The sequence below is a fragment of the Mustela putorius genome, unplaced genomic scaffold (assembly GCF_011764305.1).
Source record: "Mustela putorius furo isolate JIRA1106 unplaced genomic scaffold, ASM1176430v1.1 tig00000450_pilon_pilon_pilon, whole genome shotgun sequence".
Lineage (NCBI taxonomy): Eukaryota > Metazoa > Chordata > Mammalia > Carnivora > Mustelidae > Mustela > Mustela putorius.
This window is the reverse complement of record NW_025421385.1, coordinates 23,840,254-23,859,075: the sequence shown is the minus strand read 5'-3', so window position 1 is coordinate 23,859,075 and position 18,822 is coordinate 23,840,254. Positions and strand designations below refer to the sequence as shown.

General features: G+C 38.2%; 1 protein-coding gene across 2 annotated transcripts in view; it reads right to left on the bottom strand.

Moving 5' to 3' along the window:
- The window catches only part of SEC63 (SEC63 homolog, protein translocation regulator), a 71,662-nt gene extending 53,900 nt beyond the window's left edge, over nucleotides 1-17,762 (bottom strand). Inside the window, exons 1-2 of one of the 2 annotated variants that reach the window (XM_045080236.1) lie at nucleotides 17,456-17,762; nucleotides 397-496 (exon numbers count right to left, since the gene is read on the bottom strand). In XM_045080236.1, the coding sequence (XP_044936171.1) occupies nucleotides 397-496; nucleotides 17,456-17,579 (224 nt within the window). In that variant the 5' untranslated portion in view covers nucleotides 17,580-17,762. The remainder of the gene's footprint in view (nucleotides 1-396; nucleotides 497-17,455) is intronic. The other variant, XM_004753453.3, reaches the window with a different exon arrangement.
- Nucleotides 17,763-18,822: the final 1,060 nt, after the last annotated feature.

The following is an 18,822-nucleotide window of genomic DNA, read 5'->3' as shown; positions in this document are numbered from 1 at the left end:
GCCCCAGCACAGCATCTAGCATACAGTATGTGCTCAATAAACTTTAAATATCACTACAAAAAATGCAAACTTGATTATGTCACCTCCCTGCTTTTGATAATCTTTTAAAGATTCCCCCATAGTCTTTAAAGCAAAATCCAAATCCTGACAAGATGCACAGGTCTTCCTTCAAGGTTTGACTTCCCCTTCTCCCTTCCTTCCCAAGTCAGTACATTCTCTCTCCTTTAAACTTCTAAATCACTCTGTTTAGAAAGCTCCCAAATTCACATCTTACCCCCACCTAATGCTACAATTTCTTTAAACATATGTTTTATTCATCACTATACCCATATTTTATATGTTACCCAGCAAAGAATAAGCACTATGTACTTTTTTTAATTGAAACCAATTACTTACTTTACTGTAGGAATAATATTTGGCTGAGGTTTTAATAACCGTAAACGATACCACATACATCTTCCATACACTTTTCTGATATTCTTTAATCGAATTTGCTCTGTCAAAAAAAAAAAAAAAAAAAAAGAGGTGGTAAGTTAAAGCATTTGTCACACAGAAGGCAAAACCAATTAATACCATACTAACTTTTATTAACCATGCTAAAATTTTACTGAAGTATAAAATACTACCTACTCAAATAATCTTTAAGAAAAACTGACAATATTGGTTAATTTTTCTGCCACTCGGAACAAATGATCAATCTGGATAATGTTGTTCAACTACCAGGCAATCGTTTTCATGCGTGACTTAAATAATTTCTAGTTAAAAAATGCAAAAACTGAATTGAACCCAAAATATTTAGTCACTTAATCAGCAATTTCTGAGAAATGCTCCCTTCCTTTCCCTTTTACTACAGAAGACACAAAAAGTATAAAATAGTTGAAACATGCAGCTTATTAAGGAAGCCAAAGAGAAATAGTATTGTTCAATTATGAGAATAATTATGTTAAATTAGAAGTCACCCAAACCCATAAGAAGTTAAATTAGGTTCATATAGGAGTTAAAGAAACTGTATTATTTTAGTAGTGAGGAAAAATCTTCAATTCAATTAAAGAGACATTAAACCAAAGCCAAAATACCATGTATTATTTTACTAAACTCACTATCGTCACTCGAATAACTTTCCCAAGTTTAAAAAAATTAAGTTTTAAAATAAAAATGTACCTTTTCATGAAGATGGCATACAGAAAAGCAAAGGAAAAAACACTCCCCCTCCCAAAGATGAAGCCAAAATAAAGGCTTGGAAGGCCAAGAAGGCAATGCTGAAAGACAACCACAGCCACCAAAAAAAAAAAGTAAGAAAAAAGAAAGAAATCTGTGTGTCACCCACCTTCTGGTAGCCCAAGACACTCCAAAGGCAGCCCAAATATTTTCCAAGAAGCTTGACCACTATGCCATCAAGTTCCCCCTGAGCAATGAGTCAGCCATGAAGATGATAGAAGACAACAATAATTGTTGTGGTCCCTATGGATGGCAAGGCCAACAAGCACCAGATCAAACAGATTATGAAGAACCTCTATGACACTGTCAAGGCCAAGGTCAATACCCTGATCAGGCCTGATGGGAGAAGACATGTGGTCCACTGGCTCCTGACTATAATGCTTTGGTTGTTGCCAACAAAACTGAGATCACCTACACTAAATCCAGCTGGCTAATACTAAATGGAAATTTTTCCACAATACTAGTTCCACAAAGTAAAAGAACTTTGCATATAACAGAAGGCTCCAAAGCCACCATGCAAGAAGTCCAAATACCCTCTTACCACCATGCTTTGAGGAAAACATCCACACAGGAGAGGTATGTGGTAGGAGGTATCAGAAGCAGCTGTGAAGCAGGATCCACAAATGGGAAGGGGTGGCAACAGCAAAGGAGACTGGTATTACACAGGGGGACTGATCAAATAAATTAACACATAAAAGATAACTGGAGTCAAGTTTTTCACCGTCAGAGAAGGCAGTTACACATATGAAAAAATTGAAAATAAGAACAAATCATGGGGTACTGAATAGGAACTAAAGATATCAGTATGAACAAATATCTTTCAATACAGAAATACAGATGTATTCTATAAATATATATTCCCTAACACTATTAAGGGAGCCTAGGAGCAGTGGTAAGATCAAGAGCAGTGAGCATATTAACATCCAGATCTAGTTTCTAAATACTATTCTCCACAAATAGGAACAAGGGGTCCAAGTGTCTTTCCACAAAATACTATAAAAGGGAAAGGAAAAACTTTACAGTGGGAAAATAGAGTAGGCTGAACAACTGTCACCCAAAACGTCCACATCCTAATACCTTGAATTGGTGAATACATTATCTTACATAGCAAAAAAGACTTTACAAAGCCAACTAAATTAAGATGACATGGGGAGATGTATTCTACATTAACTGGATGGGCACAATATAATCACAGGGGTCCTTATAAGGAGGAGGCAGGAGAGTTAAAGACAAAGATGATACGACAATGGGAGCAGATGTTGGAGTGATGTCCTCTGACGATGGAAGGAGTCATAAGCCAATTAACACAGGCTGTCTCTAGAAGCTAGAAAAGGCAAGAAAACAGACTCAACTCAAGAGCCTCCAGGAAGAACCAGTTCTACCAACCCCATGACTAGCACAGTGAAAGCGATTTGGGGACTTCCAGCCTCCTGAACTGTAAGAGAATAAATTTGTGTTGCAATAAGTCATTAAGGTTGTAGAAATTTGTTACAGACACAATAGGAAACTAATACAGAAAGCCTGGCAGATGTTACCTTAATCAGATGATCAGCGAACATCAATAGCATTGGAGCAAAATGCAATCATATACCATCTGATAGAATGTAGTAAGAGACACACAGAATCAGTTTTGTAAAATTCCTGCCTAAGATATATAACCTGAATCTAATCATGAAAAAATACCAGACAACCCAAATTCAGGTTCATTCTACAAAATAATTGGCCTATAATCTTCAAAGTCAAAAAGCTGAAGAACTGTTCCAAACTGAAGGAGATTAAAGAAAGATGTTAATTAAATGTCATGTGTGATTCTGAACTGGATATTCTGCTATAAAGAACTTCACTGAGACAAAACTCAAAGAGGGTCTGAGAATGAAGTGGTAATGTTAATATTTTTATTTTCATGGTTAAATTATGGACACTTTTGAAAATATCACTGGTGACTTTTAAATCTGTATTTCATTCAATTAAGCCTCCACAGTCTCCCATTTCAACTATTAAAACGAAGGAAATGTTTGAAAAGGTTATAAAAACAATGCTGAATTTTCATCAACCAGATGGCTTGATCGATTCAAAGGGATGATATTCTCCCAATGTCTCTGACCCAAAAAAAGTACACATGGTTTTCAGCCCCATAGTTTTTCACAACGTGTACATGTACATTCTATGCCTCGCTCTTCCAGTCCAAAATGTAGAAGATCATAATCTTTTAGGATAACACTGAAATCAATCAATAAGTACTACAAGCTATGGTTTACACAGTAACACACTGACATTTAGATTTCCAGCACAACTGAATATTCAAGGCACACATTCCAAATCTCTACATGAATGACCTCAAGTCAAAGTAAATACCACAAGTGAAGTCCTTCCAGTATGTTTTTTACAAGATATTTAGAATGTTAAAAAAAAAAAAAGTTCATTTATAAACTTCTAGTTGTCACAGCTCGTAAAAATTATATTAATAACACCATTAACTAGTAGTTTTTAAAGAAATCATCCACACTTATAGAAAAGGGAAACTACAAAGTCATAACTCTGTGGTTTAAAAAACAATGTAACAACGTATTATAATTGCTCTCAGCAGCTGAACATAAAGTTTTTATGTCTGTGGAAACAGTACAGGTTTGGGGGAAGGTTATTATGGTTGTGCTTCATAAGCTATACAATGTCTTAGCTAAAATAGTCACAGCCATCTGTCCATGCCAGAATGATCTGACAGGGTGTAGTATATCTCAGTGAACTCTTAGCACCATATTCCTAGAACCCAAAAAGCTGAAAGAATGCTAGCCAGAACTGAAGTTTTCAATCCTGTTTGCCTGATTATCAAAAAGAATTTTTAAAAATCATATTATCTACTTGTAGACTTCCAATTTGGCATCTCAAATTTTTTATAAGAAGTCTGAAGAGCTGCAAAAGATGTCATTTTTGACATGGAGTTAACATTTTAAAATAGAATAGTTCCATAACTTTTAAACATACCAATGCAATCTAAATACCTCAGCAATTTCATAGCCATCATCATACATTTACAAAATTTCATGCACAAATCAACCCTTTATTCTACTTCCCCCACATAATTCTATCCTAATGTAGCGTATTTTTATCCTGATAAGTCATTTCTTATAATACTGACAAATACCTCTTAAAATTAATTTTTTCTTCCCCGTGACTATTTTTTCCTAACAAATCTTCAAACCTTCAGAACAGTTGAAAGAATATTACAATGAACAATACCCTTCACCTAAATTCACCAAATGTTAACATTTTGCAACTCTCGGCCTTACCTCTAGTTTCCTTTTTCTCTTCCCACTCCTTTTTATCTGAACTATCTTCCTGTAAACTGCAAAACATCAATATGCTTCGCCTCTAAATGCTTTAGCACATAGTGCCAAAGAACATAGTTAAGTTTATCATACTCAGGTTTGACATCTATAAACTTTTAGATGTTAATTTGATGCTACTTTTTTTGGTGCTACCAAGACAGCATAAATATTATAAGTTGATAAATTATTAAAATTAGATTAAAATATCTGCTATGTTGTCACTTATAAGCTTATAAATATCCCATAAATACCAAAATTTATTTTTAAAAGTGAAAAGTACATTTTGCCAATATTAGACAAAATAGCTTTATCTTCTAATTTAAGTAAATTTTGTTAAAACTTGAAGCTGTAGATTACCTTGAATATTCAATTTACAGAAAATATCCCCTACATAACTAAATTGGCAAAGGCAGCCCTCCCTGTTAAATCAATTAGACAAATCAAACTTGGTTAAAAAAAAAAAAAGTATGACTCCATTTTTTCAGTTCAAATAAATATACAAATACATTGATATTTTGAAAATTTTAAAAAACACTGAGAAATAAATTTTAGAACATACCTAGTAATATAGATGACTTAAATTAATAAAGCTAAATGATACAGAGAGGACATCATGTATTTAAAAGAAAAAAGTACCGTATTTCTCTTTCCAAAATTCAGTGGCTATTAAAACTATTCCTAAATCCCTCAGGGGTCCAAGAAAATAGTACCAAGAGTCAAAAGGTTATATTCAATAATCCAAAAAGTCTAAAAGACATTATACATCAGTTTTCTAGCTGCCCAAAGTCTTTCTGCAGTTGGTTGAGAATATATTACCTCACCATGATGACGCTGGCTCACTCACCATTGGGACAATTTTTTTTATTAATTTTAAAAAATAGGAAAACACATTTTACTATAATAGTGTGGCTTGGTTCCCAGAATGTTGCAAAAGAGGAAAGGCATAAAAATGATAATTTGTTAGTGAAAAACTGGTAATCACTGCTCTAGACCACCAAAACCATAGCTTCCCTAAATCATCCTAATCTCAAAGTACACTAAAAGAAACTAAAGCTGCTGTTATGATCTTAACTTGAATCTGAACAGGTAGCCAAAATGTGTCATTCTCAAGGCGAGGTCAGAACCAACCATCTGGATTTGGGACAGAGAGGGGGATTGACTAAACACGACTCACCACTGCCAGCACACCCAATCACAGGTTACCTAAATTGAAAGGTTTCAGAAACTTGGGTTCATCTGCCACCTACACCAAAGAAACCTAGATAATTTATCAAATGCTGTACTGAAAGGAGAAAAAAAAAAAAAAAAGAATGTGTGTATAGTACAGAATGGTTGTTTACCCTTACAATCACAGGGCCAAGGCAGGGCTCTGGTTCACTGCTGCCACACATCATAAGAGTACTGTACCACATTATCATCAGCCCAGAAAAAGACAAAATTCAAAATTCAAAGCACAGTATCCACTTGTGTGTATCAATTTCACACTTTATAGTCCAAAAATTTTAAGTTGAACCATTATAACCTGGGACAATCTATATGCTATTTTATAGTATGTGACTTTTCAAATATGCAAACAAAAATTTTTAATTAAACATTTTAAGTAGAAAAGACATCATCTGTAAAAGGATACATAAGCAAAGTGACCAAAAAACTATTTTCATCTCATTAAGAAATAGGAGCATATTGAGTCAAGATCCTGTCACTTCTCTGCTTAAAAACCTTCAATAGCTCCCCAATGAACTTTAAATAAACTCCAAGCTTCTCACCCTGGCTTACAGACATGCTTTGCATCCCAGCTCCCTCTCTGACTTTATCCCAGATTATTCTCCTGACCTGGCAAACTCCCACCACTCTGGGTCTTCTCTGTTCATGGAATATGCCCAACTTGTTTTTGCCTTGAAGGCTCTTGTACACACACAACTGTTCATCCACAGTAATAGGCCAAAAGAACAATTCAGACTTCTGAATGACTGGCTTCCTTACGTCACTTGGCTTGAAGGAACATTCTCAGGATCCTACTTCTCTACCCAGTATATAGCACTATGTAGTATTTTATTATTTATATGTAGCATGTCGATCATCGCCCCCATACTAGGATGTAAGCTTCAAGAGAATAGAGATCCCATCTATATTGTTTACCCCACATTCCACTACCTAACACTGGCAAATAGCAGGTGCCTAATAAATATTTGTTAAACACATGAATTTTCTCATTTAGACATTCTAATAGTCCTGGGAATATGTATGCACGTATACTTTAAAAAAAAATTGAGGCTCAGAGAGGTTAAGTAACTTGCCTACAGTTAAAAAGGGTACAAAGGAATAACTAATAATCATTAAGAGATAGAAGACAAGAAAAACAAAACTGAAAATAAACTATTGGGATTACACCAAAATAAAAAGCAAAAGAAAACCAAAAAAAGGAAATGCAACCTATTGAATGGAAGAGACATCTGCAAATGATATATCCAACACGGGGTTATTATCCAAAATATAAAGAACTTACATAACAACACTTAAACTGTAATTCTCTTACAAAAAAATATAGGGATAAATTTTTATGACCTTGGATTCACCAATAGATTCTTAGATATGACAACAAAAACAAAAGCAATAAAAGATAAAATAACTTGGACTTCATCAAAGTTAAAAACTTTTGTGCATCAAAGGACATAATCAAGAAAATGAAAAGATAGAAGATGTGGTGTATATATATACAATGAAACACTATGCAGCCATCAAAAGAAATGAAATATTGCCATTTGCGATGACGTGAATGTAACTAGAGGGTATTATGCTTAGTGAAATAAGTCAATTGGAGAAAGAACTATCATATGATCTCCCTGATATGAGGAAGTGGAGATGCAACGTTGGGGATTTGGGGAGTGGAAAAAGAATAAATGAAACAAGATGGGATCAGGAGGGAGACAAATCATAAGATTTGGGGAGTGGAAAAAGAATAAATGAAACAAGATGGGATCAGGAGGGAGAAAAACCATAAGAGACTCTTAATCTCACAAAACAAACTGAGGGTTGCCAGGGGGAGGTGAGGAGGGAGAGGGTGGGGGGGTTATAGACATTGAGAAGGTATGTGCTATGGTGAATGCTGTGAAGTGTGTAAACCTGGTGATTCACAGACCTGTACCCCTGGGGCTAATAATACATTATATGCTAATAAAAAATAATAATAACTAAAATTAAATTTAAAAAAAAAGAAAGTGAAAAGACAATCTACAGAATGGAAGAAAATATTTGCAAACCATGTATCTAATAAGGGATCATATCCAGAATATATGAAGAACACCTACAAGTCAACAAAAATAGATTAACAACTCTATTTAAAAATGGGCAAAGGATTTGAATGGATATTTCTCCAAAGAACATACACAAATGGCCAACAGAGAAAAGTAATGATTACTCAACATCATTATCCTCTAGGAAATGCAAATCAAAACCATAGTGAAATACCACTTCATCATATCTATTACAATGGCTATAATTCTTTAAAAATGAAAAATAAGTGTTGAAGAGGATATGCAGAAATTGGAACCCATGTATACTGCTGGTAGAAATGTAAATGTTGCCGCTACTGTGGCAAACAGTTCAAAAAGCTAAGGACCATATGACCTGCCAATTCTGCTCCTAGGAATATACCCAAAAGAACTGAAAACAAGGACTTAAACAGATACTATGGCAATGTTCACTACAGCATCATTCACAATAGACAAAGAGGGGAAACAATCCAAGTGTTCATCAACAGGTGAATAAAATGTGGCACAGTCATACAATGGAGTATTATTCAGCCATAAAAATGAAGTTCAGATACATACTACAACATGGATGACTCCTGAAAAAATTATGCCAAATGCAATAAGCTAGACACAAAAGGTCAAGTATTGTATGATTCCACTTATACAAAATACCTAGAATAGGCAAATGTATAAAGAATAAGAGTTTTTCAGGGGCTGGAGGAAAGAAAGAATGGGGAGTTACAGGGCGCCTGAGTGGCTCAGTTGTTAAGCATATGCCTTCCACTCAGGTCATGATCCCAGAGTCCTGGGATCGAGCCCGGTGTCAAGCTCCCTGCTCAGCTCCCTCTCACTATCCATCTGTCAAATAAACAAAATCTTTAAAAAAAATTTTTTTTAGATTTAAAAAAAAAGGGGGGAGTTATTGCTCAATAGGTAGAGTTTGTTTGGGGTGATGAAAAACATTGTAAATAGCAGTGATGGCTGAACAACATTGTAAATGCAATTGTTATTGAATTGTTCATCTAAAATGGCTAAAACTATAAACTTTACATTATATATACTTTACCAACATAATTAAAAAAAAAAAAGATTCCACATCAGTAATATCTCAAGTATGTCACTTATCTTCCTATTGCCACCACCACTGTTCAAACCCTCATTATCACCTTTTTTTTAAGATTTTATTTATTTACTTGAGAGAGAGAGTGACCACAAGAGGGGAAGATCAGAAGGAGAAGCAGACCCCCTGCTGAGCAGGGAGCCCGACAAGGGACTCCATCCTGGGACCCCAGGATCATGACCTCTGTTCTTTCTCATTCTATGAGATGCTATTACATTAATTCATATACGGCACAACTTTTAAAATATGTTCTAAAACGTCCAAAAATGACATACTGTCAACCAAATCACACACTCTTCAGCTAGGTATATAAGATTCTCTACCACCTGACTTCAATTAACTTTTCTAGCCTTTTCTCACTTACTCACTGAATGAATTCTGCTTCAGTGGATCTGTACTTTGAATATATTCCATGCTTTCCAGTCTCTGTACTTTTCTTCATGTGACTTTTTTTAATTAAAGATTTTATTTTTAAGTAATCTGTACACCTAATGTGGGCTGCAAACTCATGACCCAGAGATCAAGAGTCATAGCTCCACCAGCTAAGCCAGGCTGGTGCCCCCCTCAGGTGATTTCTTCTTCACTCTACCCAGCCCCACCATTCCACCCATTAAATCTTTCTTATCCTTGAACTATTTAGACAAAATACCTCTTGATCGCCAATATCATTCCCAATTAGACACAAATACTTTATCTAGCTAATTTGAATAGCACTTGTTTTCACTTTTCTTACATTTCTTTTGTTGTGCTCTGGATAAAATAATTCATGTATTTATCTAATCCTAATCCTCCCACCCTACCTAGATTACAAACTCTATCAAAACAAAGTCTTGGGTGCCTGGGTGGCTCAGGGGGTTGAGCCTCTGCCTTCAGCTCAGGTCGTGACCTCAGGGTCCCACATCGGGCTTTCCGCTCAGCAGGGAACCTACTTCCTCTCTCTGCCTGCCTCTCGGCCTACTTGTGATCTCTCTCTGTCAAATAAATAAATAAAATCTTAAAAAAAAAAAGTCTTGTAAACAAGATTTACACTGCATTCATATTCCTATCTTCTGCCCTCCTAGTATAGGCAAACAATGAAGGCTCAATCAACAACTATTAGATTTAACTAAACAAGCAAAAAACCTAAAGCCAAAAAAATCTGGAATCTATGAGAAAATCCAATTCTCAAAAATCAATTCTCAAATGCAATTCTCAAAATGTAAGGAACATCTTTTTAAGAGAATTAATAACCAACAACACTTTTCAAAGAAAACAATGTGATGGTGAGATGGTGCAACATTTCTTACCAATAATCTCATGATAGCAAACATTCTTTAAAAGGAAGTCCAATATAGATATATTTGTTGTGACCTCCTCTATGTCTAAATAAAAAGTATGACTAAGGGAACAAACATCTGAGAAAATGAAAATAAGCCTATCTTTGTTTTTTCAGGTTCTTCCAAAGCCAAGCAAGTATGCAAAATGACCTTCAAGGGGTGCCTGCAGTGCTCAGGTCATGATCTCAAGGTCCTGGGATGGAGCCCCTCATCAGGCTCTCTGCTCAGCAGGGAGCCTTCTTCCCCCCACCCTCTACTGGTGATCTCTGTCAATAAATAAATAAAATCTTAAAAAAAAAAAAGACTTAAATAAAAACTATTTTACACAATGCATTTACTAATCCAGTGTTTGTCACCACATCTACAAAGCCTAAATATACCATAATTCATACTGCCAAGGTGCCTTCTGGTCCCCTCTACTGTGTAGGACTTAAGCGCATATGTAGTACATGTCTGATACCCCTTTCTGTCAGGGTAGAACACAGAGGAGAATGACTTTATTTTAAAATGACTCAACTGGGGCACCCGGGTGGCTCAGTTGGTTAAGTGTCTGCCTTCCTCTTAAGTCATGATCCCAGGGTCATGGGATGGAGCCCCTACGTCTCCCTCTCCCACCCCTCAACCCCCACTCCCATTCGTACTCTCTCTTGCTATCTCTCTCTCTCAAATTAAAAAAAAAATCTTAAAAATTTTTTAAAAAATTACTCAAACTTCTCAGATCTCTAGTATCTAGTCTTACGAAGATCTAGTCTTATGATCTAGTCTTATGAAGACTATATGCTCTAAATAAAATATGGACATTCATAAAGTATACTCCTGTGAACACAACGCTGATACTAGCCAGTTCTTTTCTATTCAAATACACTCAATAAGAGCTTGAGATAATCAACTCTATTGTAATTAGAAACCTAGATAAATCAATAGATAAGGTCAATATTTTATTTTAAATAAAAATGATCATCCCCATCCTTTTCCATGCACTCAATCCCAAAACTGATAAAAGTAGGTTATTATTGGGCCAATCACCAAACAGCTTTTAAGAGAGACAGAAATAAGCAAAGACAGAAGTAAGCGAAAATTTTAAATCTGTACTCCACTCTCTCATTGCCTCCAAGGTACTTTTATATTCTATATAAATAGTCCAAACTGTCTTAGAATTTTCTAATCTGCACATTCCCCGCATTTCAACAGACTAATAAGCCTCTGAAAAGGAGTCCTTCTTCTCCATCCAGTTTTTCCCTACCCAGCAACCACCACCTCCCACAAATCACTCTCCACATAATGTTCCACAAAAGCAAAACTAACCAAGTCATTACCCTACTTTAAAAACTCCACTGTTTACCTAATATCTTACAAGATAAAATATAAGCTTCCTAAAATGGCAAATCTGACCATGTCATTAACTACTTAGAACCTTCCACTGTTTACCCAATAACTTACAAAACAAAGTATAAATTTCCTAAATTGGCTGGTTTACTTCTAAGTGCATATTCAATCTTTACCATGTATTATTGAACATCTCCATGCTTTTCCATCTACTTTCTCCTACATAAGGAATATACTTCCCCACTTACCTTTTATGACCTATCGCAAATCATCTTCTCTGCATGAAACACCAAATCCCCAAACAAAATTATTCATTCCTTGCCATAGCACTTTCCACTTACCATTTTAATACTTACTATAATGTGTTATATTAATTATAGGAGGCTGTATAAGAGTGATAGTTAAGAAGAAAAACTCTAGCATTAAAACAGGTTTGGATCCAACACCCAATCTTCCAATTAAAGGCTATATGGCTTTAGGTAAATTGGTTACCTTCTCTAGGACTTAAGTCTTCTATTAATAAAACTGGGTAATACCTGGGTCTAGCTCAAAGTGCTATTTTGAGTGCTTTCAGCATACCCACCTTGGGGCTAGCAAATATCCAAACGGACAGCAATAGAGCTGAGATGAGGAGAATCATAATTATCTGTCTCAAACTGGAGGTGGGGTGTAGGGCCTTACCTACCAAGAGGAAGGACCATGTCTAAAGTCATCCCCACCGGAAGAAAAAAAGAGAGGTAATGAAACTAAAATGTTTCATTACCTTTGAGTGATGGGATTACAAGTAATGTTTGTTCTGTTTTGTGTGTGTGTGTGTGTGTGTGTGCTTTTCTGTACTATGTATACACAACTTATTAGGAAAAATGTTATATGCACTAAAAAGTCTGATCCATCACCTAGAAGCAGCATCTAGCACAAAATTCATGCTCTGTAAACATCTACTAAATGAAGGAATTTCTACAGTGTGTTTGATTTTGCAAGGTTTTTTTTTTTTTAAGATTTTATTTATTTATTTGACAGAGATCACAGGTAGGCAGAGAAGCAGGCAGAGAGAGAGGGGGAAGCAGGCTCCCTGCTGAGCAGAGCCTGATGCGGGGCTCGATCCCAGGACCCTGGGACCATGACCTGAGCCAAAGGCAGAGGCTTTAACCCACTGAGCCAGCAGGCACCCTTGCAAGCACGTTTAGATAACATTTATCCATAATCACTTCTTACAGGCCATATCATTATTATTATTATTTGTTGAAAATGAGACTGAATTCAGAAATAACAAAATAGGGACTAGGCTGGAACTTAAAACCAAAACTTCTGACTCCCAAATTCAGAGTTTTCTTACCACACTACTGAGCACTAAAAGTGGACTCCTACTCACTTTCCCCAGTCAAGGAGCTGAATCACTGAGAGGGGGGACAGCTGAATCAATGTTTGAGAGGGGAACAAGCAAAGAATAAAGAAATGTAAATTTTTTTTTAAAGTTTCATAAATTCTTTCAAACCATGGGGAAAAAAACCTGAGTATAGTATAACTATTTGTTTAATCCTCATTTTAATTCTATTAAACAAATAACCCATTGTCTCTATTTTATATATGAGTAAACCAAAAACACAGAAGTTAAATAACCCACCTAAGATCACACTGTTAGTAAAGCAGCACATCTAGACAGGTTTCAAAACCAGGCAGTTTTGAAAAAAAAGTAAAATAAGGGGTAAGGTCAAAGAAGTTTAAAAAAAATAAGGTTAAGGAGTTAAAAAAACAAAAAGTTGGAAAAAGTAATGATATAATTTATCTCAATTCAAAGGATCAATAGACCTTCACCTATGGAACAAATAAAAGCATGTTCTTGATTATTTGAAATTCTAATAATTACAAGCAGTTTTCTCTTGTCCAATACCATTGTAAACTTACATTATTAACGTTGTTTTAACAAATATATTCGGCTTTCAACTACAAGAACTTTAGAGAACTGTTCTACAGTAAGTGCTTCTTAACTATATTAAACAAAAAGGCTAAGGCATTAGTGATTTTTGTTTTTAGGAAAGAGCACATATAAAAATTCACCATCTCCCAAAATGACAACTCCAGCAAAAGACCACTACCAAGGGAGTTCTCTTTGCTAGCTACAATCTATAGTCACATAGGTACCTTTTAAAAAACCAATACATGGGAGCACCTGGGTGGCTCCGTGGGTTAAGCCCCTGCCTTCGGCTCAGGTCATGATCCCAGGGTCCTGGGATCAAGCCCCACATCAGGCTCTCTGCTCAGCAGGGAGCCTGCTTCTCCCTCTCTATCTGCCTGCCTCTCTTCCTACTTGTGCTTTCTCTATCAAATAAATAAATAAATAATCTTAAAAAAAAAAAAAAAAAAAAAAAAAAAAACATGGCACCCACTCCAGACCAAATAACTCAGAATATCTGGGGGGGTGGGTAAAAGCGTTTCTAAAAGCTCCCCAAGTGATTCTAATGTGGAGCCAGGGTTGAGAACCACAGTTTTAAAGAAATCTAAACCCTCTGTTATTACCTCATCCAGAGCTTTTGTCCATAATGGTCTGAAAAAGTATTCAGTCAACTTATTCAGCCAATTTGCAAACAACCAGGAGAGTAAGATAAATAGGGCCCCTCAACTACTAAAAGGGGTATTAATTTTAAGTGCACTTGGCCAGGTAGATTAGACAAAAATCTAGGCAAAATGATTCCATTAGTGTTCGGGATAATAGAGTAACTTCAATTAACATATCATATCAAATATGCCAATGACCAAGCTACTTCTCTTTCTCAAACCCTAGATTTTACCATCTGTGAAATGGTTCCATGCTTTCTAGCGGACTCAAGAGCCCAATAATTCTAGAAGAACAACACTGAAATAACTAAACCTTGAAACTAAAAGACCCACATAAGGAGCACCTACCTGGGTGGCTGAATCATTAAGTGTCTACCTTGGGCTCAGGTCATAATTCCAGGGCCCTGGGACTGAGCACCCCATGGAGCCCTACATAGAGCCCCACATCAAGCCCCGCATTGGGCTTCCTGCTCAGTGAGAAGCCTGCTTCTCTCTCTCATTCCCCCTGCTTGTGTTCCCTCTCTTGCTGTGTCTTTGTCAAATAAATAAATAAAATCTAAAAAGAAGAAAAAAAAACCACATATAGCACCATTTTAAAAACTACACAAAGATTGCTTACACTGAACTTCAAAAATGTATACTTACTAGCAAAAAACCCTTTTCGTGCTTTCCTGCAGAGAGTATCTCTAAAAAGTCAAGACTGCCATAAGAACTCTGAAATTCAAACTCCTTAGCCTACATTTTTGCATTTGGTTACAGTTTCATAGGAAAATGAAATAAAATAAGTTTCAAATCAAATATTAAAATACCCCATTGTGTTAATCAAAAACACTACTATAGGTCCACATCCTTTATTCAATACCCTTGAGGAAATATTACAGAATTTTTAAGATTTCAGAAAGACATTACAGTGTCTCCACCTTTATAAGCCCTTGAGGGTCTAAAACAGCACCAATAATCAAACAAATTAATATTCCAAATTAACAGCCATATTAATAACTATTTTCTAAGTGAGAAGAATCAAGATTTTAAGTACCCTCTGTTGATACAAGTCACTATACGATTTTGCTGCAAACACCTGAAAAAAATTCTTTTTCAGAGCTTTGGGTGAACCTATTAATTTTAAGATTTCTCTCTGATATTTAAGACATTGCAAACTCAGCTTCAGAAAGAAGTCATTATGACAAAAAATCCTTTTAATAGCACTGTAATCCTAAAAAAAACAACTCATTTATGATAGATACGCAAAAATAGTCCAAGTGGTGTCCACCAATTTCATGATTAGAATAGCATTTAAGTGTTCACCTTAATTTTCACAGCGCAATTGTGAGCAAGACCAAACAAATACATTAACACGTACACATTTACTAAGGCAAGCCTGAAGCCAGATGTAAAGTAGGGGCAAATCAGCACCTTTCTATCTAGCAATAAGGAGACAATGCAAGACCTTAAAGCTAAGCAGATCAGGCTCCCCCACGAAGGAGAAAGTTAGAGAATGCTCTCTGAACTCGAGTTTCTTCACATAAGGCTAGAGATAATAATAATAGTACCTACACTTCAGTGTGTTTTAAGAGGATTAAATAAAGTGATATTTGAAGGCCATAACTTACAGTCACTATTAATTCCCTACAACTTTTCCAAAGATGGACTATATGCCGAAGGAGCTCAAGTATAACTTGCTGATAAGTTATCAGGCAAATTTTATAATACAAAACCCACCACAAAAATAGAACTTTCAAAGTTCAAAATCCCAGTGTAGGTTAAAATGACTAATTTCTGAAATGGCTTCTAGAAACACATTCTAACAAAATCCACCTGCTCCCCCAATACCCTTTAGTCTTCCACACAACCAAATGCACACACAAAGGGTTAAGTGCAAATAAACTACTTTACTAAAAAGTGCATTTTTAACTCAAAATTATTAGAATGGCCTAGGTTTTGCAGATAAGAGAAACCTTTACAATATTAAGACTTAATCATCTATCTACAACCACTGTCCAGAGAAACCAATTTAAATGCACTTAGGAAAAGAAGGCACAAGAGTCCAAAATCCAATTTTCACAAACTATCCACTGAATAAGAAAACTGGCAACTTTGGGCAGATTTCTGCACCTACTGGATATTTAAACTTACAATCGTATACTTTAAAAAAAAAAAAAAAAAGGAATCCTTTGTTACTTATCCTAAATTCAATTTAATTCCATTATATAACTCGAGAATTTTACAGAATTTTTGAGCCAGTCTTAAAGCATAACAAGTTCTGAGCTGATTCAATGCCTCCCTGTTAACAATCTCCCCAGAGTATCTAACCTGGACAACCTAGACTTCCCACCACACCCAACTTCAAAGATGATGTTTAATCAAGTTAGCATACCTCCTGTGAAACAGAAAGCTTTCCCTAAATGTTAACACTCAAAACCTCCTGGTTACTGTTAAATAAGCTATTAGGGCCTGGCAGTTCCCTTAGCTTTAAGATTACCACTTGTCATATATCCCCGGACAGCGCAACATAAAATGCCTCGAACAGAATGTATGTTATTTGGTGCTCTAATCCCATGTGTTTAATGTGAAAAGATTTAGAACTAAAAGCGAATGGACCAGCTACCTCACAACTACCTACTCGACTTAATCCTTCATACTTGCACTTTTTCCGCCATAAACAGGAAACTCCAAAGAAAAGGAAATAGAGAACAGCCTATTTTTGCTAAGGGGAATAACGGCACTGCTTCCAACCCCACAGTGTTCGTGAACAAATGAAAAAGCAACAGGGGACGGGGACGGGGGAGGGGCGGCTGGTGAGCTCAGCTGGGAGTCCGAAGCATGCCACCCGGCTCAGACGGTGCCCAAAACATCTGTAACGACAGCTGCAACAGGGAAACGGGGGTGTGAGGGAAGAGGACCGTGGCTAAGGGGCTCGCAGTAGCGCCTGCACGTTCGGCTTCCTCCTTCGCCAACTCTTCTCTCACCTCCCAATCCCCATCCTCCCCATCCCATCCTGCTCCCTCCATATAGAAAAATAACCAATAAAATCAGAGGCAGAGAAGACAAAGAGGCAGGAGGAGGCTGCAAGGAGCGCCCAGAACAATGGGTGAGAGGGAGCGAAGCGAAACTCCTGAAAAGACAATGAAACGGGGATGGAGAGGGGCCCCGAGAGGAACCGAGGGAAACACCGCCGAGCCCGGGCCCCGCCAGCGGCGGACGCCTCGAACGCGAAGCTCGGCCGGCTGGCTGGCTGGATCACCCCGACGCTGGGGGGCTGGGTTGGGCTGGGCGGGGGCGGCGCGGCCCGGAGGGGCTGGCGGGGCCTGCACTGGTCCGCGGGCAGCTGCCGGCAGCACTCACCGGCATTCTGGTCTCGGGGCCAGAGGTAGTATGTGGCCGGGATCACGATGAGCCCCACGAAGGAGGTGAGGAAGTAGAAGAAGGTGTTCCCGCTGTCATCGTACTGGAACTGCTGTCCCGCCATGGCACCCCCCCCTCCGCCTCTCTCCTCTTAACACCGCCGCCACGACCCCGCTCTGCGCTCCAGCACCCAGCACCCCGGCCCTGTGTGGCGTAGCTCGGACGCTGCCGCCGCCTCTCCTCCCCGCCCCCACGCCACTCTCACGGACACGCCGCCGCCACCGCCGCTGCCGTCGCCAGCTCTCGCGAGAAGAGACAGTTCCCGCCCCGCTCGGTTTTTCCCTCCCTCTGCCTCTCCCCAACACTCTCGCTAAGGCAGACGTGGCGCGCGCAGCCGTGGAACTCGGCGAGGTCCCGCCCTTGATCCCGCCCCCAAGCTATAGTCCCTCCCCCTCGCACTCCTATAGATCCTCCCCCTAGAGCCCCGCCCCCAGCCATAGCGTTCTCGGCTTCTCCCCGCCTTTTCTCCTCCCCCTCCTTTCCCAGAGTTCCAACAGGGATTTCGGAGCTTCATTTTAGGGGGTCCCAGCAAAGACCCGTGGGAGAGTGGGTGTGCGTGGTTTACCTGGATGCTCCTGGAACCGCAGCTTTTCTGAGCAGAGCTGAGGCTGCGTTGTCTTTCCCTTCTCATCCTTACCTCACCCTTTCCGCCCTCTCGCTTATATATAAATTCCCTGGTTGATAATAACATTTCTTTAGGTTCCAGATCCGGTCTTCCAGTCCCCACATTTTGAAAACAAGGTTCATTCAGAATTGGGCGGCACAGGGAGTTTGGGGGAGGGGGGGTTGTTGTGGTTTATTTGCAAAGTAGTGTTTGCTACCAAAAGACTGCGATCTACGATGCGCCCATTTTGCAGATGCAGATTTGGCAATCGGATAGAGATGGTGATCTACCCCGTCCCAGATCACCAGCGTTTTCTTCAACCCAGGCCGTAGGCTAAGACCTTTATTGCTTTATTATCATTTAATCGTCAGTAAACCCCTTGGAATAAATCAAAGCATGCTCTCTCTCCAGATGAGGAAATTGAGGCTCAGGTTGGCTAAAGTCATGCACAGTGAAGAAAGGTCTGGGGATTCCAACTCAGATCACTTCGACGCCATAAAGCCAGTGCCCTTAGCCACCACCTCGTCATGGACCTTAACATTTCCCTCAGAGCAGCTGGCTCTCCTTGCAAGGTGTGGGCATGATCTGTGTTCTGAAAGGGATGGGCTTGGGAAGCAGGAACCTCTCACTTGGCTGCGTCTGAGGTCCCAAGGGCCAGAGTCAGGTGAATTGGGAGAGAGAGAACTGGTGCCCTAATCTGGGA